The following is a 17338-nucleotide window of genomic DNA, read 5'->3' on the forward strand; positions in this document are numbered from 1 at the left end:
ACCAGATTGTCAAAAATCAAAAAGTTTGACAACACGGTGGTCCTTTACATACATTGCTGATGAAAGAGCAAATTGGTAAAACTTCCGTGGAAGGCAATTTGGCAATACTATACTTACCAAAATTCTTTTCAAACATTGCTGGTGGAATTGAAATGAGAAAAATCTTTGGGAGGGAGGGAATTTGCAAAATTGTATCCATCCAAATGAAAAACCAATGCACACACTTCTTTGACCTAGCATTTGCAGTTCTAGGTATTTATTATACAGATATACAAGACCCAAATGAAATATACTTGGGTATCAATATGATGTTAAAGGACTAGTTGGATATACCTTAAATCCCTCAGGTTTACTAAGAATCTCACTATTAGGCAGATATATGTTGCTTTGGTAAGATACCTACAGTATACAAAAGGAAAGTGTAAAATGGTATGTACAATATGTTACCAACTGGGTAAAAATTACATATATAAATAAATGTAATATGTGCATGTTGACCATAGAATATCTTGTGAAAAATTCACAAGAATCTGGTAAAACTGGTCGCCTCTGAGGGAAAGGAGACTTAATAATAACGTTTTACTCCTTTCGAACATTGTAGAACGTGCATGTATTAGTCATTCAAAACACACATTTTTTAAATTAATACAAAACGAAAAACTGAGGGCCAAAGGCATCTCCCTAACTGACCAAAGATACAATCTTGCGTTCATTCAAACAACATTCACCGAGTGTTTATCACGCCCCAGGCATCTCCACGTTACAAGAGCGCCCAGCGCCCGGTCCCCAGGGTGAGCGCCTGCTGCGGAGCTGGCGGGGAGGCTGGGGGAGTGGTGGGGGCTTGGGGGGCTGGGCCCGGACCCTGAGGCTCTGGCGCAGAGGCGGTAGAGGACCCAACCGTCCCTAACCGTCCAGGACCCGGCCGGCGCCTGGAATGCACCCTTCCAAAGCAAACTGCCGCCTGCAGAAACCCACCCCCTTTCTCGCCCTTACACAAGGCAGCCCCTGGCTGGAGCCTTCGCGCCTGCTGCCCGACCCGTTTCCCTCAATCTCTAGCGAAGGTGAAGGGCGGGCCCTTGACGCCCGCACTACCCGCAGCTCCCTTACCACGGCGCGCTCGGAACCCGAGTCCCTCTCCACCTCTCCTGCTGCCGCGGCGGTCCTCACCCTGTTTATTCCTGGGCAGAGAAAGAGAGCTGGCCCTCGCTCTCTGCCGCGCAGCTCCTTCCCTTCGAACTTTTCTCCATCCTCCACGAAGCCTGTTTTGTTTTCCCTGTCTCCTGAGTCTCTGTCACCGTAGGAGGACCAATCGAGGCAAAACATCGCGGAGGAAACAAGCGGCAGAGCATCGTCCATCGCGAGACTGCTTTCCTCTGGTCTCTTGGTTGTGGGGTGGCTTTGCACAAAGGCACCAATTTTGTGCGAACGGTGACACGCATGAGTAATTCAACCCCCTCGCGCCTCGGGCCCAGCCTCCACACCGCTGATTTCTTCCCCAAGGCTTGGGAGGTGGCAGCCTCCTCATTGGCTTAGTAATTGGCTTAGAGGTGGGCTGGGAGGACTCCGTGAAACCTCTAATTGGCTGTTTAATTCTCAGCAGGTGCAATCTCAATTGACAACGTCTGCTTTCCCTGGATGTGATTGGCTGACGCGGTGAGTCGGCTTTGAAGTCCATCCGGGTAATTGGGTATCCGCGCTCGGCCGCGCCGTCGCTCAGGGACAGCCCGCGGAAGGATTGGTTGTGGCGGGGAAGGCGATTGGTCGGGCTGCGAGCCGGGCGTTGATTGGTGCGGAGGGGCTGCGGGGGCGGGGAAGAGGCGGCTGAAGCGAGGCCGGCGGGGCTCCGCGTGGTGGTGCGAGTGGGCGGAGGCGACGGCCGCTGGCTCGACGTGCTAGGCGGAGCGCGCGACAGTTGACTCGAGGAGCGGTAAAGGCGGCGAGCGGGAGCGGAGGTTTGGGGAGTGGGAGAGGCTGGGCCGGGCGCGGCCCTGGCGCCCAGGAGGGGGAAATGTGGCGCTGAGGGAAGGGGGCATCCCCGAGGGCGTGGGGCCCGGGGCAGGCGCCCTAGCCCCGGGGCTGAGGCGAGGTGATGGGCCAGGTCTACCCCCGGGGCAGTAACCGGATCCAAAGAAAATGCCGGGTCCAGGGAGGAGGCGCGCGGACGTGGTGCGAGAGGGTTTGCCCCAGCCAGTTCGGACTTTTCGACTGCTCCCTTTTGAGACGGTAGACCCGCCCTCGGTGTGCCTTTTATTTTCCTCCGCTTTTTCTTAATTAGCTCCAGTAGGATAACTGTTTGCAGTCGTCAGAATAATACGTTGGGGTTTTTGTTTGTTTTTCCAGTTTCCCTCCTGACTCCTTAATGCAGGTATCATCGTGGTTTTGGGGTGAAGACTCCCGTGTCAAGCTACGTTTTTAGACTTTTTTCAGCTTGAGAGAAATGGGTTGAGGCTTTTTGTCACTCCTGGGTTTAAAGAATAAGTGTAGCAAAGATGAGAGAATGGACTGAGCTGCTTCGGTTCCGCAAGCCTGTCACCATGTTTTAGGAACTTTGTGGGGTCTGATTAGGAGGAGACGCTGGAATGAGAGCGCCTTGCCCCGTGGAGCTCACAATGTGATTTGACTCCTATGTTTTTGAAATGATAATAGAAGTAAGCTTTAGTTACACATACCAGATGGTTGTTAGCAACTGTTGAGTACGAATGTCAGGAAATTTTAAAGTTAGCTTTCGCTGAAAGACCATTGTCTAGCTACATTTCGCACCCTGAAATGATCCACATGTCTCCTCTTTACCTAGCTTCCCCTGGGCACGGTGGTCTTAAGTTCTAGTCTCCTCGTCTTCGCATTCAATTTGAAATAAAACCAAACACCAGCTGGCCTTAAGTACTAAATAGTTATAGTTATCCCTGTTTCCATCATATTATTTCCCACTTTTCTTTCCTCTTTTTTTTTTTTAAGAGAAACTTACAACAGTTTGGCTGCAGCACCAGAGGAATATCAGATAGTCTTTTGCCTTGATCCTGATAGTTTCTGAACTGGGGAAAAGAAATGGAAAAGGATATGTAAATTGTAAACAAAACTATAGTTGATTAATCAATTAGGTATTCATTCCTTGAGACATCAACTGATAACACAATTAGCACACACTTCATTTGTGATATCTGAAGAGGAGTTAGTGAAATTTAGCTTTTGGTTCAAATAGAAGTCACCCAGTGAATTTATCCTTGTCACAGGCACTCATCTTCCACACATACTCTCTCCACCACGAAATCATCAATATTCTCTATCTCAAACACCACCATCTACCAGGTGCTCATATGGGGAACTTGATAGCCGGCTCCTGGGCTCACCCTCTAACCGTTCCATAGTCAGTTGCTGGGTCTTACGTATTCTACCTGTTAAAACCCTTCTAATCCATCTACTGCTCTCCATCTTAATCACTGACACCTGGACTAGCCTCTGAATTGGTCTCCCTATATTCACTGTTGCTACATTCAATTCATTCTCACTACAGACACAGCCGTTAATCAAGAATTACAAGCAATGCGTGTGTTAGGGATGTTTGGAGTACTATGAAACTCCACAGCGGTGAAACACAATCTAGTATAGAGGGTCAGGATTGAGGGAGTGCAGAAGCAAAGGAATATTAGATATCCTTTTGCCTTGATCCTTGTAGTTTCTGCACTGGGAAAAAAATGGTATTAGTCCTTTGAGTCTCCTTAAAGAGGTGCCATCATGACTGGTCTTCAAACCACATTGTGAGGAAATGATTGATTAGCTGTGTAACCTTAGGGAAATCCCTTTATCTCCATGGGCCTCGTTTCCCCAGTTGCAGCATTGTTAGTGGAATCAGATCATCTCGGTGGTTCCTTCTAGTTCTAAAATTCTATGATTTCTATGCTTCATAAGCATGAATTATGTCCAGCAAGGTGGCATTGAAAGGCAGGCAGCGTTAGAGTGTGGATCAAGTGACTGCTGTTGTTCACGGGGCTAGATTTGTTTGTTTCCCACAACCTTTAACACCTGCTTATCAAGACCTTCCCTGCCTGATAGGAATCTCCATGAAGGCAGCTACTAAGTCTGTTTGGACTATTAAGTATTCCCCGGGCCAAACACACATGGCATACTCATTTATTGGTTTAACTGCAGAAGATAAATGATTTGTATTTTAATGAGGTGGTTTTCAACTATGCACCATCTGAAAAATAAACATGTTAGGTTGTAGCTCCTCCCAGCTATTGCATTAACTGAGGATTTACATTATCTTTGCATTGCCATGTAATTAGTTTGATCTTTCCCACTAGACTGAGTATTTCAAGGCAGGAATTCTTGTTCCTCCTTGTGTCCCCGGCACCTCAGCCCATAGCAAAGAGCTAGCACTATTTAACTGAGGCACATTAATAGTAAAGAAAGCTTTGCACTTGAGAGACCATGTGATAAAATATGTGCAGTAACCAGTAGATAAAAGAAGTGAAATTTTTTTGACACCCAGAATAAACCATCTCTTAATGTAAGAAAGTAGCAGTTTGGGGTTCATATATCCAAGAATTACTTAAGCAAAAAATCTGCTTTATGAAACCGAGCCTGTTTCCTTTCCTTTGGTATGTACAAAGAGGTTTATGATACCACCCAGACTTTCAGAGAGTTGAGAAAGGTTTTATTTGCAACCTGGAGAGAAAAGAGAAGCTGATTTTTATCCAATTAGGGAAGGAACCTCATAACTCAGAACAAACCACCCCACATTAAACTCAACAGTTTGCTGTGTACTGAAAAGGAAAAGAAAAAATAATAGCAGCCACATTCCCTCAGGTTGAAACAATCTCTAAAAGTGATATTTACTGGATGTACTTACTGAGCAACTAATCGCCTGGAATAATAAGACACTTGAAAAGAGTCCCTCACCAAGGTCGTAAAGGGAGGTTTTGTTTTTCTCTTCAGGCCATGGGTCCGGGCAAGAGAATGGATTGAATTTGTTTAAAACTATTGGCTAGAAAAAATAGATTTGGCAAACTTCTGGTAGTTCTCTGAAGAACTTGATTCATTTCTAGTGGTCAGTAAAGCTCTCTGAGGCCAGATAGAAAATTTGGTCCTCTGTCTGACAGTGGTAAGAAATCTGCCTGCAGTGTCCTTACGGGATTTTCTCTCAGAACGAGGTTTCTGTAAGAGGTCTTCTCCTTTCCCTCATCACTCTTCCTGAAAGGCTTTCAGGAGAAGCACATTTAGAACCCAAGTTTTATTCCTGAGTAGGTCCTTTATTAATGAGTATGTTTTTAGCCTTACTAGGATACAACCAGGTTTTTTTAAGGCGAAAAATATTTTTTTCTTGTATAGCATAATCATTTGGGTAGAAATTTTGAGCATGAAGGCAAATTAGAGCATAAATTACATTCCTTCATTTTAAAGCAAATCTTGTTGAAAGCCACATTATGTTTTGTTCTACCACTAGATTATAATATCTTTATATTTGTATTTATATTATAATGTCTTTAGTTTTTTACCACCTGCAGTGTTTTCCACCAGTATTTGTTTATTAATTGTGAATTTAATGTGTTGATCAGAATAAAGAATAAAGACACTAGCTACTGTTCTGCTGAGAGTTTAGGTAAAAGGAGGGAGAGGTGGCTCCTAAAGTCACTTTAAAAGGTTTTTGATATGCAAATAATAACCCAGACTCTGGGTAAGAGGTTAGGTAACCTCTTTAAGCCTGTGTACTCCTCTGTAAAACTGGTGTTAATATTTCCCACCTTACAGGATTGTATGAAGATTGAATAAAATGATGTATGTAAAGTAACTGGTGGCATAGTAGCTACTCAATACATTTATCTTTTCATCTTTGTGTCCTTAATGCCACAGTAGCATCTAGCACATACACGTGCTTAATAAATATGGTTGAATTGCACTGGTGAAGCCAGTAGTCTAGAGGACACAGGCATAACAGATAAACAATTGCATATGGTGTGAACAAGTGCTGGCACAGGAGTATCTCTCATAGGGCAGCATGAGCTAAGGAGAAACTCACCCTAAGTCAGCTAGGGAAAATCCCAGAGGCCTCAGAAGAAATGGTAATAGAGCTGAGACTTAAGAAGGAATAGAATTTTGCCAGGGATACCAGATGGGCCTAAGGAGGAAGACTAGGAAAACAGAAGTGACACATTTATTAGAGCATGGATACATAAGAGAGCACATCCTGTTCCCCTAGTAGAGGTGGGGTTCACTAAAAGGCTGTGAAGATGGTAGGCAGAGATCAGATTAGAACGAACATGCCATTAATGACTTTACATGTAGGCACAGAGAGTTGCTGTAGAAGAGGAAGTTTATTCATTCAGTAAATGATTGTTGACTAGCTACTGTGTGCTAAGTACTGAGAAACAAACAAAAAAATTGCTGCCCTTGTGGAATTTACATTCTAATGGGGAGACAATCATGACAAATGGATCATGACAAAAGTGAAGACTTTACAGGTTATTATAATGACTTAGGCTTTTAATCAGTGTGAGATGGGAAACCACTGGAAGATTTTGAATGGATGAATAATATTTGACTTACTCCATCAGTTGTGTTAAGAATAAACAATGGAAGATGCAAAGACATAATTAAGAAGCAATTGCAATAATCTAGGGCAAGAGATAATAGTGGTTTAGAGCAGATGGTGGTGATAGTAGTTGGAGAAGTAAAAAGTGGTCAGATTCTGGATAATTTAGAGGTAGAACGAACAGGATTTGCTGACAGCCTGGATGTGCTGTTTGAGGAAGAGGATGAGTAAGATTTTCAGCCTGAGGAACTAAAAGTGTGGAGTTGCCATTTACTGAAATGGCAGACTACAGGAAGCAGGTAAGATCGGGAGTGTGCCTTTTAAGTTTGAGATCCCTATTAGATGTCAAATGGCGCTGTGTCTTATAGGTGGTTGGATAAACAAACCTAGAGATCAGGAGAACACGGTCTATGAATTTGGGAGTTAACAGCATATGGGTTTTAAAGCCAAGCCATGAATGAGAGCTTGATGAGATCACCCAGGAGGTGAGGTACAAGAGAGAAGAGGGCAAAGCACAGAGCCCTGGGGCACTCCAGTGTTTAGAGGTTAGAAAAAGGAGACTGATGGAGCAGCCAGAAAGAGAATGAAAACCAGGAAAGTGTTGTCATGGAAGCCAAGTGTGAAGAAAGTGTTTCAGAGAAGAGAGAGTCACCAGCTGTGCTAGATACTAGGCTGAGGTCAGATAAAGTGAAGAGTGAGAATTGATCATCTGATTTAGCAGTGTGAAGTCACTGGTGACCTTGACAAGAGCAGTGAGAATGCATTCAAGAAGAGAAATTGAGCACAGAAGTATTGGCGCTTGTGAGTTTTCCTGTAAAAGGAAGGAAAAAAAAATGAGAAACGTTTGGAGGAATAAGTGGAATAGAGAAAGTTTCTTTTGAGAAAGGAGAAATAATAGCATGTTTGTCTGCTGATAGAAGGATCCAATAGAGAAGAAAACATTAACAGTGCAGGAGAAGGAAGGAGAGTGACGCTGGTGGAATAACACTTTTATGGGAGACTTCACTGCTAGCGGAGACAGTTCATCTATGGCCACGAGAGAGAAGATAGAATACTTGGGCACAGATAAAGATATGTGGGAAAATGTGGAAGTTTGTTAATATTTTCTCTGAGCACTCTACTTTCTCACTGAAATTGGAAGCAAGGACATCAGTTGAGAGTGAGGATGGAGAAGGAGGTGCTAGAGGTTTGAGAAGAAACAGTATGAAATAATTGTCTGGGAGGGTGAGAAACTATATGGAATAAGGAAACATAGTGAGGGACATGTTAAGATTTGCTCGGCAGGAAAATGAAGATACAGTGTCAGAGACGAATAGCAGGAAGGCCGCTGCAGTGGTCTAAATGAGATTTGAGGAGCTTCTGAATCAGTCCAGGTGCAGTGTTGTTGGAGTCATTAGCATGTAGGTAGTAGTTGAAGCTGCAGGTGTGGGTGAAATTACCCAAAGAGAGCAGAATGACAATAGCAGTGGATAGAGACCACAAGAAGACAAGTCTAAAACTCCAAAGGCCCCTCCAGGGAAATAGGAGGAACCAAGAGAAAGAGGGCACAGAGGTATTATTAGATAAGGCTTATACACGCCATCTAGGTTGATTATCTGGAAAGTTGTAGTTTTGGCAAAGGAGCAAGACAGACCTGGTTGAGGAGTAAATAGAAATCAGGAGTATAGACAGTAAATAAAGACAGTACTTCCAAGAAAGAGAAGTAGAAGTAGCAAAGCCTAAAATTAGGCCTGGAAAGCCACACTTTGCAGAATCAACAGCTCAGGAAAGACCTGAAAGCATAGAAGGGCACAGATAAGGAATTTTAAATAGTTTGATATGAAATCTAAATATTTATTTTTGAAATATTTTATTCACTTAACTTTTTGTTCCTTTGTCTTTTAAAATTGTGGTCATTGTATAGTTCTCCCTGGAGGGGTGGGGGCAGAGAATGAAGTATGCCTCTCTCTAGTTGTGTGTGTCCCTTAGCTAACTTTTTAAAAGTTAGATGAAATAGACCTTTACATGAGATAGATTCTGAGACTGCTCAAGCTCTTGAAATGGGAAGGTAGGCAGGATTATTCTTTTTAATAATATTATAATGTATTCCCATGCCTCTCTGCCAGTTGTAAAGGTGTCAGATGAAAGCTCCTTCTTTTCCCTCATTTGCTTATTCCAGGATGTAAGTCAGAGTACAGCAGAAAATGTCCACTGAACGGACTTCTTGGACAAGTTTGTCCACTATTCAGAAAATAGCACTGGGCCTCGGGATCCCAGCCAGTGCAACGATTGCCTATATCCTATACCGCAGATATAGGGAAAGCAGAGGTATGTGAACCCCACGGCTCTACATAATGGAAATGTTCAGACTGTCTTCTGGCCTTGTTAAATTGAAATGAAACCTTTCCTTGCCAGACCGAGTGTGTTTGTTGGGATGTACTTGGATTTCTGTTAGGGATCTTTGACTGGAACTATTTGGTTTCTTCTTTTCTATGTTCTTAATGTCAAGCTAGTCTATGAAATTAAGAACTCATTTTATAATTCTATTGATCTGTTCCATTCAGCAACATCAATGCTGCAATGGGTTCTTTTTCTTTTCTTTTTTTTTTTAGTATCTATATTCTTCTTTTTCATATGCTCCTTCAATTTAGTTGTTAGGAGAAGGCCAACTGTGGAGTCCAGTTTCCCCACAGGCTAGACCTAGACAATAGGACCTAGAGAAACGATTTATCTACAGACAGGAGAAGTTCTGAGCCTAATGGACTCCTCGTGCAACTTCTACCCTTTATTCTTTTCTGGGACTCATGTCTTGGTACAAATAGTTTGCCCCAAATCCAGCACCCCTTCCTTGCAGAGCCAAATCCTTTTCCTATTTTAGCATCTGAAACAGTATTCAGAAAGAATGCCCATCTTCTGGTCTTTTGGGGACCTTCTAATTCCCACTTAGATGCCACTTCTCCTTGTCATTATGACTGAGATGCTGAGTTTATCTCTGGGATCAGTGTCTCTTTGACAGCTAGATTCAGAGGAGGGCTGATAGTAATTTTGTGTGTTATCTAAGTCTGATCTGATGAGCCATGGTCTGTGCAGAAGAACGGCTGACGTTTGTTGGGGAGGACGACATCGAGATAGAGATGCGAGTTCCCCAGGAGGCTGTGAAACTCATCATTGGCCGGCAAGGAGCCAATATTAAACAAGTAAGTGTGCAAGCAGGCAGTTGGCTTTCTCAGGGATTGATTCTACTTCCTGCCTTCTTGTTTTCCTCCTCTGCCCCATCCCACAAAAGCCACCCACACTGTGTATATTTTTAGGAGAAAAAATATAGGAACTTTTTAGCTAACTATGCTATTTTCCTTTTAGAGATGAGTACTTCTATTCCCTAGAGAACGGATGACTTAGCTTGAAATGAGGATTTTTGATTGGGTGGTTCTCAGCTTGGTATAGCTTGAACCATTCTTCTCTACTATGAAATTAACGAACTCTCATTAGTTGACAGTAAATATTGCTGCCTGGTTCTTCATACATCTTCCGTTGTTCACTTGGAATGTCAAGAAAAAATACTTGATTCTCTGACCCAAATAAAATTGGGGGGGGGGGGGGAGGAAAGAAGGTTCTAAACACAGAGAAACTGTTTTTAATTAACTGGTATTTGGGGTTACCTTTGTTACTAATTTCCTTCCATAAGAACAAGTAATTGAGGACTGCTTATAACATCCTGATTTAGCTGCTATTGTGTCCAGTTCTGTCTACCTCCAGGATTAGGTTTAGAGTGCTCCTAGCTGACCCAGATGGGAGCTCTCACAAAGCATACTGCCATGTGTCCTTTTCTCTGCAGCTGCGGAAACAGACAGGTGCTCGGATTGATGTGGACACAGAGGATGTAGGCGAGGAGCGGGTGCTGCTTATCAGTGGTTTTCCTGTTCAGGTGTGCAAGGCCAAAGCAGCAATCCATCAGATCCTGACAGAGAATACCCCCGTGTCTGAGCAGCTCTCAGTTCCCCAGAGATCTGTGGGCAGAATCATAGGTACCACTGGACAGCTTCCTCTCCTGTTTGCTTGTTTCTCTACCTTTGCCTTTCTTTTCACACCGTCCCAAGGGTTTTTCCTGGCCTACTTCCCCTTCACCTGGCTGAGAAAAAAAAGACAGGGACATTGAGACCAGAGCTTTACTTCTTTACAGAACCGGTGGTAAAGCAAACGCATTACCTCACAAGTTGTATGATCTGAACCTTACAAGTAAATTCCAGAAAGGTTCAGGTAAAGTATTTACCTCATAATAGATTTTTAAAGGGAAGCAAAGCTTGCTTATGTTATCCCAGATCTTTCAAGACAGTGCTTTAGAGAGCACCAATTATGCTTTCCCATAGAGCTGTTAGCGGCAGAGAAATGTCCTGTGCTTGGTCCAGTGTTGCACACATCATGTAGGATATCTTCTAATGAAGTGAGTATGTAAAGTATGCTAAGTGGTAAAAAATGGAAACAACATGAGGAAGTTAACCTGGCCAATGTGTGGAGTTTAAATAAAATGGAAAGAGCAGATAATCCAGTATTCTTCTTACGGTAAGGCTTGCAGTAGCCCCCGCTTACCATTCAATATCCTATATTCTGTTCAGTTTGGGAATAAAAACTGACTCTCCTCTCCCAGTATATACAAAATAGTGATTTCTCTAGTAGTTAAGATTGACTAGGACAGGTTTTGATGTATTGTTCAATGCAGGGAGAGGCGGTGAGACGATTCGTTCTATCTGTAAGGCCTCTGGAGCCAAAATTACCTGTGACAAAGAATCAGAGGGGACGTTGCTACTATCAAGGCTTATAAAAATCTCAGGAACACAGAAGGAAGTGGCAACAGCCAAGGCAAGTAGCCGTGATAGACTTGAATCGTATTTAAGAATGAGAAAAACCCTTTATTCCATCTTGGGTCAAAATATCTGGCCACACAGATATCATCCCTTCTCTTATTTTCCACAGCATTTGATACTGGAGAAAGTTTCCGAAGATGAAGAACTTCGGAAGAGAATTGCTCATTCTGCAGAAGCCAGAGTCCCACGCAAGCAGCCAATCAGTGTAAGAAGAGAGGAAGTGACAGAGCCTAGTGGAGCTGGAGAGCCCACTTTATGGAAAAATGCTGGTACTGGCATGGAGCCGGCTGCACCACTGGCAGTTCCTCCCCGCAAAGGAGGTGGCGACATGGCTGTTGTAGGGCCAAAAGAAGGTTCCTGGGAGAAACCTAATGATGACAGCTTTCAGAAGTCTGGAGCCCAGACCAGTCCAGAGACATCCATGTTTGAAAGTACGTAACAAAGAGGGAACCAGTTAGCCATATGGAAGACAGAAATACTGCCTTGGATAACTCAAAGTAGGAAGCAATAAAAAATAATTTCTATTTTCCTGACTACATTTACAAGTCTGTCATCACAGATATGCCTTTCTGGTAATATTTTACCTGGATTAATACTAAACAGTATTTTTCTGAATACAAACCAGCTAATGATAGAGAGTGATATAGAAATATGCTAGTTCACAGAAAACTAGTCTATGAGTAATACATCAAATAATCGAATTTACATGATATTTTTTTCCCAAACATACTTATTAAACAAGTAAAATACTCAGCTTGATTTTTTTTTTTTGGCCTGTCTCATTACTGTTTTTAAAAAGCACTACTGTTCAAGAATGAAAAGGCTATGAGCTTTCCCTTCTATGCATAGGGACTGGGATAGGCAGAGAAGCCTAGAGCCCATAAGAGGTTTACAGAGTTGTCCAAGGTCACATAATGAGTCAGTGGTAGAATGGGATCTGGAATGGGCCCACATCTGTCCATGTACCTTTTCACTGGTCCATGCTGCAGCTAGGATGTGGAGGATTTACCTTCTTTATAATTGGTGACTGATTTGAATATGGCAGATGACTAAGAATGTAAACTCATTACTTACATAGAAAGCTGCAGAACATAGCTTAGTACCTTTCTTCAGGATACTCTTGTGTAATTCATCCAGTTGTCCCTCCAGCCATTTTTTAAATGATAATAGCCACTTGGTATTTGTACCTCTCACCCTCATTGTGTGATCTCCCTACCTCAATCAGAGATGATTCTGATATGGTCACCATATTAGATGCTGATGATTCTCAGTTTAACTTGCTTATCCCTGTGTTTAGTCCCCAGTCCTGACTTCAGTTTCCATGCTGATGAGTTCCTAGAAGTCTATGTCTCTGCCTCTGAGCATCCTAATCACTTCTGGATCCAGATCATTGGCTCCCGGAGCCTGCAATTGGATAAACTTGTCAGTGAGATGACTCAGCACTATGAGAACAGTCTGGTAAGTTACCATAGGGACAAAGCCGGAGTTTGATGAAAAGGGGGTCTGGTCTCTCTCTTTCATTGTGATATTTTCTCCTCTCTTCCTGTGGAGCAACTACTTTCTTCCTTCTGGTATTCCCTATTTATCTTTTTCTTTTTAGCCTAACCTTTCCTAACACTCCCCCATCCTGATCCTTATCCCCATATGTAGCCTGAAGACTTGGCTGTGCATGTAGGAGACATTGTAGCAGCACCTCTACCTACAAATGGTTCCTGGTATCGAGCCCGGGTCCTTGGCACCTTAGAGAATGGGAACCTGGACCTCTACTTTGTTGACTTTGGAGATAATGGAGATTGCCCACTGAGGGACCTCAGGGCACTCAGGTCAGTGCCGAGGCCAGGTTGGAGTCAGGCTGAAGGCCCAGCTATTGACTCCGCCCTGGTCATAGGGTGGTGAGCTATAAGCCAGGGAGATTTGGAAGAGAACCTGTTTACAGAGAGCAGAGGATTATCTTCTCCCGCTGGGTTAATTGGTGCTGTCTAGAGCAAGGAAGATGAGAAGGCCCTTTTGGCACTGGGATTCTAATTTCAATTTCTTTCACTTTAGGAGTGACTTCCTAAGCCTTCCATTTCAAGCAATAGAGTGTAGCCTGGCACGGATTGCCCCCTCAGGTAAATTGGTCACATTGCCTATTGACCTTGCTTCCAAATAGAATAACTCATGTGGCACATGGGAGGAATTCTCATTTTCCTGGGCTTTTTGAGCTCTGGGTGCTCAGTTGTCTTTTCCTCACCAGCGCTAGAGAACGCCAGCCAGAAACTTGCCTGGCAGTCAGACATAGATGCCTTCTGGAATAAAAGGAGATAGTTCTACTTCCCAGGGCATAATCCCACCCTTGTCAGCACTGACCTCATCTTAGGCTCTCTGTACGATATTGCCAGGTGAACAATGGGAAGAGGAAGCTTTGGATGAGTTTGATAGACTCACTCACTGTGCTGACTGGAAGCCTCTGGTGGCCAAGATCTCTAGCTATGTCCAGACTGGAATCGCAACTTGGCCCAAGATATACTTATATGATACTAGCAATGGGAAGGTAAGATTGGGGTTCACTCATTGCTCACTATCTCTTCAGGATATTTATAGCCTTGTTTACTTTTTCTTTACCAGAAACTCTTATATTATTCCTTCCTTGTAAGATCCCGCTTACCCTCCTACCTAAGGAATGTCTTTAAAGTATCAGTCCTAGGGGCTGGCCCAGTGGCCTAGTGGTTAAGTTCAGCATGCTCTGTTTCGGCAGCCCAGGTTTGGTTCCCATGCATGGACCTACACCACTCGTTGGCGGCCATGCTGTAGTGGTGACCCACACACAAAATAGAGGAAGATTGGCAACAGATGTTAGCTCAGGGCTAATCTTCCTCAAGCAAAAAGAGGAAGATTGGCAACAGATGTTAACTCAGGGTGAATCTTCCTCAGTGCAAAAAAAGTATTAGTCCTAGCTCTTCAGCCCTATTCCCTCACATTTGTCTTTGTTACAGAGAGAACATCATTCCCTTTTCATTTTTCTTCTCAGAAACTTGATATTGGGTTAGAATTAGTTCGTAAAGGATACGCAGTTGAGCTTCCTGAAGACATGGAAGAAAACAGAGCAGTCCCAAACACATTGCAAGATATGGTGAGTGAACTGTTGTAGTCATTTAGGGTGCTTCTTTGGGGCAAATCTGGTGCCTTATGAGACACGAGGGCTTCTAGTCATGCATACATTTGTAGAGAGCTTTCCTAAGTGAATTACTCCACTAGTCCATCAAAGGAGGCATTGTGTCCCTCTCAGCAGCTAAATTCAACTACTTTAACCAGATCCTGTGAGAAAAATGATAGAGCGGCTGCTTCTTTCCCACCAGCCACCAGCCAACACATTCTTCCTTTTTCTCTTGTTTTCATCCCCTCAGGCCACAGACATGGATATCTCTCTTAGCAGCATGTTCACTGAGACCAAGAAGAGCCCTGGAGAGATAGCAAATACCCTGTCCTGTCTCAGCTTATCAGGTACAAACAGCACTTCCTCCCTAGAGCGTCTTTGGAAGTTACCATTTCTCAGTCAGTCTCTCCAGACTAGGGAGGTTGTTAAGGCTTGGCTGTTAACCAAGGTGGTCATTGAGCACCAAGAAGCCCATCTTCCCCCTGAGTTTCACTAGCCGTGCCTGCCAGATTAGGGCAGTGTCTTAACTTTCTCTTCATTTCTGCTAAGTAGAAGCTGCCTCTATATCTGGTGATGATAACCTTGAAGATGACTACTTACTCTGAAGTTGGCTTCAGCTGCCTCAGCCGTCTGCTTTGCTGTGTGAGTGGAACTATCTGTAGCAACCGTCAAGTAATGAGGGTGACAACAGGGGCCTTGCTTTATTCTTTTCTCCATAGCCTATCTTAATACTACGTCTCTGCAGCTGCTTTCCTGCAGCTTAACTTGCTCTCAGATTGAGCTCTTTCAAGCTTTATGTGTTTTTGTGTCTGGCAGGATTTGGTGCCTGGAGAGAGGAGCCTGTGATGATGAGGTCTTTGCAGTCCTTCCTTCATTACACACACAATCTGTCTTGCTGTGAACCAAGTGCATTTTCTCCTTCTGCTGAACTACCAGAAAGTGTGTGGGGTAGAGGGGAGACAAATATATGTCCCTGCCCCACCTCCTCATCCCCCTTCCAGTGTTTGAATACTGCTGCATTACTTCCAGGCTGCTCAACATCTGGCTTGTTCCCCTCTGCTGGTCATAATGCACATTACTGCTAGACTGTGTCCTCCTTGAGGCTAGGAAACAGCCAGGGTTTGGTCGTTGGAAGTGATGATTCTGCAGACTTCTGACTCACCTCATCAGGTGACTCTGGTTAAGGGAAGCTTTTGAGTGGTGAACTCAAAGACTATAGTTGAGTCAGGAGGCAAAGGCAAAACTCAGCATAATTATATTAAAAAGCCTCAGAAAGAAGAGAATACTGCCTCCCAGCCTCAGCCGCTGGTATGTTATTGGAGACAGGTTTTTTTGAAACAGTGCTCCAGCTATTTCCCTGTAAACTTTGGTTAAAATACAAGTAGACAAGGAGAGAGCAGCTCAGGAAATATTCTGAATTGCTAGTATAGTATCATATATACACACACACATCCATAAAGAGAGAGAGAGGACATAGATAGCTGTTTAAATCATTTGAGGGATTCTTTGCTGAATAAAGTTCTCAAGAAAACTAAATGTTGGTTGAATCACAAGGTGAAAGCAAGCCTATCGATATCTTTTTTGTCAAGCACCTCATGTAGAGGGGCCCCTCGAAAACAGGTGTCATTCCTATGCACACATCATATTCTTTCCCCAAACTTCAGAATCAACCATTCACTAAGAACCAGAACCAGTTTAGGTTTAGGCTTTGTAAATTAAGACCCTACCTAAACTATTTGGAAGAAAAGGCCTGGATTATGATTCTAGAAACCTGAGTTCTAGGATTATATCTCCACTCTAAACTTGTAAGACCTAGGGAGCTTGTTTTCTTATGGCATCTCTCCATTTCTGACTATTGTTAGGATCCATTGAGAACTGTGAAGGTACTTTAAATAAAAATGTATAATGTAGGTGGTAGAATAATGACAAATCAACATTTTTTTTAAAGGATAAGTAAGGTAAACTGGAAAACTTAAAACTAGCACAAAGGATGCCTTATGCATGATTTTTTACATCTAGGAATTAGTGAGGTGTGCCCATAGACTACATGGCAACTATATTTTCCCATAGCCACAATTTTCAAAACTATATTTTCTCAGAAAAATCACAGTACCAATTAACAGAAAGGCTCCAGTGCAATCAGTGAAGGGCTGCCGTTGACTGGACATTTCAGACCTTGGCTGCAGTGAACTCACTGAAGCAAGCTTAGCCCTGGAATTGGAGCTACTCCACAACAGGGTCAGGAGGCCAGTTAGTCCCCCGTTTCTTCGGCTCCTCAGGCTTTACTCTTAAGAGAGCTCCTGAGAGAAATCATTCATAGGACTTATTGCTCTGGAAAATGAGTAGTTTCATTGCTAGCTGCAGTTACTGTGTATCAAAGTCTGTTCCTTTGATATGGCCTTTAAGTCTTGTGAGTTTACATGCCATTCTCATGGATTCCTTATTCCTCCAGTAGAACCCTGCTTTTTCCGCTGCCTGGAATGTCCTCTTCTATGCTTCCTATTTTTTATTTTGTTGGTTGAAATCCTCCCCTTGAGCCCAAAGCTCCATGTACCTGGTCTGATTTCCTCCACGTCCAAAGAGAAGGAATTAGCATTTGTCTCCAATCTGAACTGAAATATATGGATGAAACTCTCCTAACAAGGCTTAAGTCTTTGTGAATTCCCTAGTACTTGGTTCTTGTTCCTGGCAGGTGCTAAGTAAATGGTTAGAATAAGTGGGTAAATGGCTTTGGGGTTTGGGGGAGTTAGGCAAAAGGAGCCTAAAATCATTGGGTCCCTTCCCTCTCTCGTTCAGTTCCCTCTGATCTTTTCAGTCATTAAATGTTTATCC

General features: G+C 43.3%; 1 protein-coding gene across 12 annotated transcripts; it reads left to right on the forward strand.

Annotated features, from left to right (window-relative positions):
• Positions 1–835: 835 nt before the first annotated feature.
• Positions 836–17146, forward strand: TDRKH (tudor and KH domain containing). 12 transcript variants are annotated; one of them, XM_023641148.2, is made up of 16 exons: positions 836–1061; positions 1301–1441; positions 1598–1653; positions 8688–8836; positions 9599–9705; positions 10344–10533; positions 11226–11365; positions 11480–11801; positions 12668–12828; positions 13021–13193; positions 13417–13481; positions 13752–13903; positions 14381–14482; positions 14757–14853; positions 15059–15148; positions 15323–17146. In XM_023641148.2, the coding sequence occupies exons 4-15, from the start codon at positions 8713–8715 to the stop codon at positions 15109–15111; spliced, it is 1686 nt and encodes a 561-aa protein (XP_023496916.1). In that variant the 5' UTR covers positions 836–1061; positions 1301–1441; positions 1598–1653; positions 8688–8712; the 3' UTR covers positions 15112–15148; positions 15323–17146. The 12 variants fall into 12 exon arrangements, with proteins under 12 accessions (XP_023496916.1, XP_070124338.1, XP_070124334.1 ...); XM_070268237.1 differs by having other exon boundaries at positions 865–1061; positions 9570–9705; XM_070268233.1 differs by having other exon boundaries at positions 867–1061; positions 1301–1376.
• Positions 17147–17338: the final 192 nt, after the last annotated feature.

Source organism: Equus caballus, chromosome 5 (assembly GCF_041296265.1).
Source record: "Equus caballus isolate H_3958 breed thoroughbred chromosome 5, TB-T2T, whole genome shotgun sequence".
Classification (NCBI taxonomy): domain Eukaryota; kingdom Metazoa; phylum Chordata; class Mammalia; order Perissodactyla; family Equidae; genus Equus; species Equus caballus.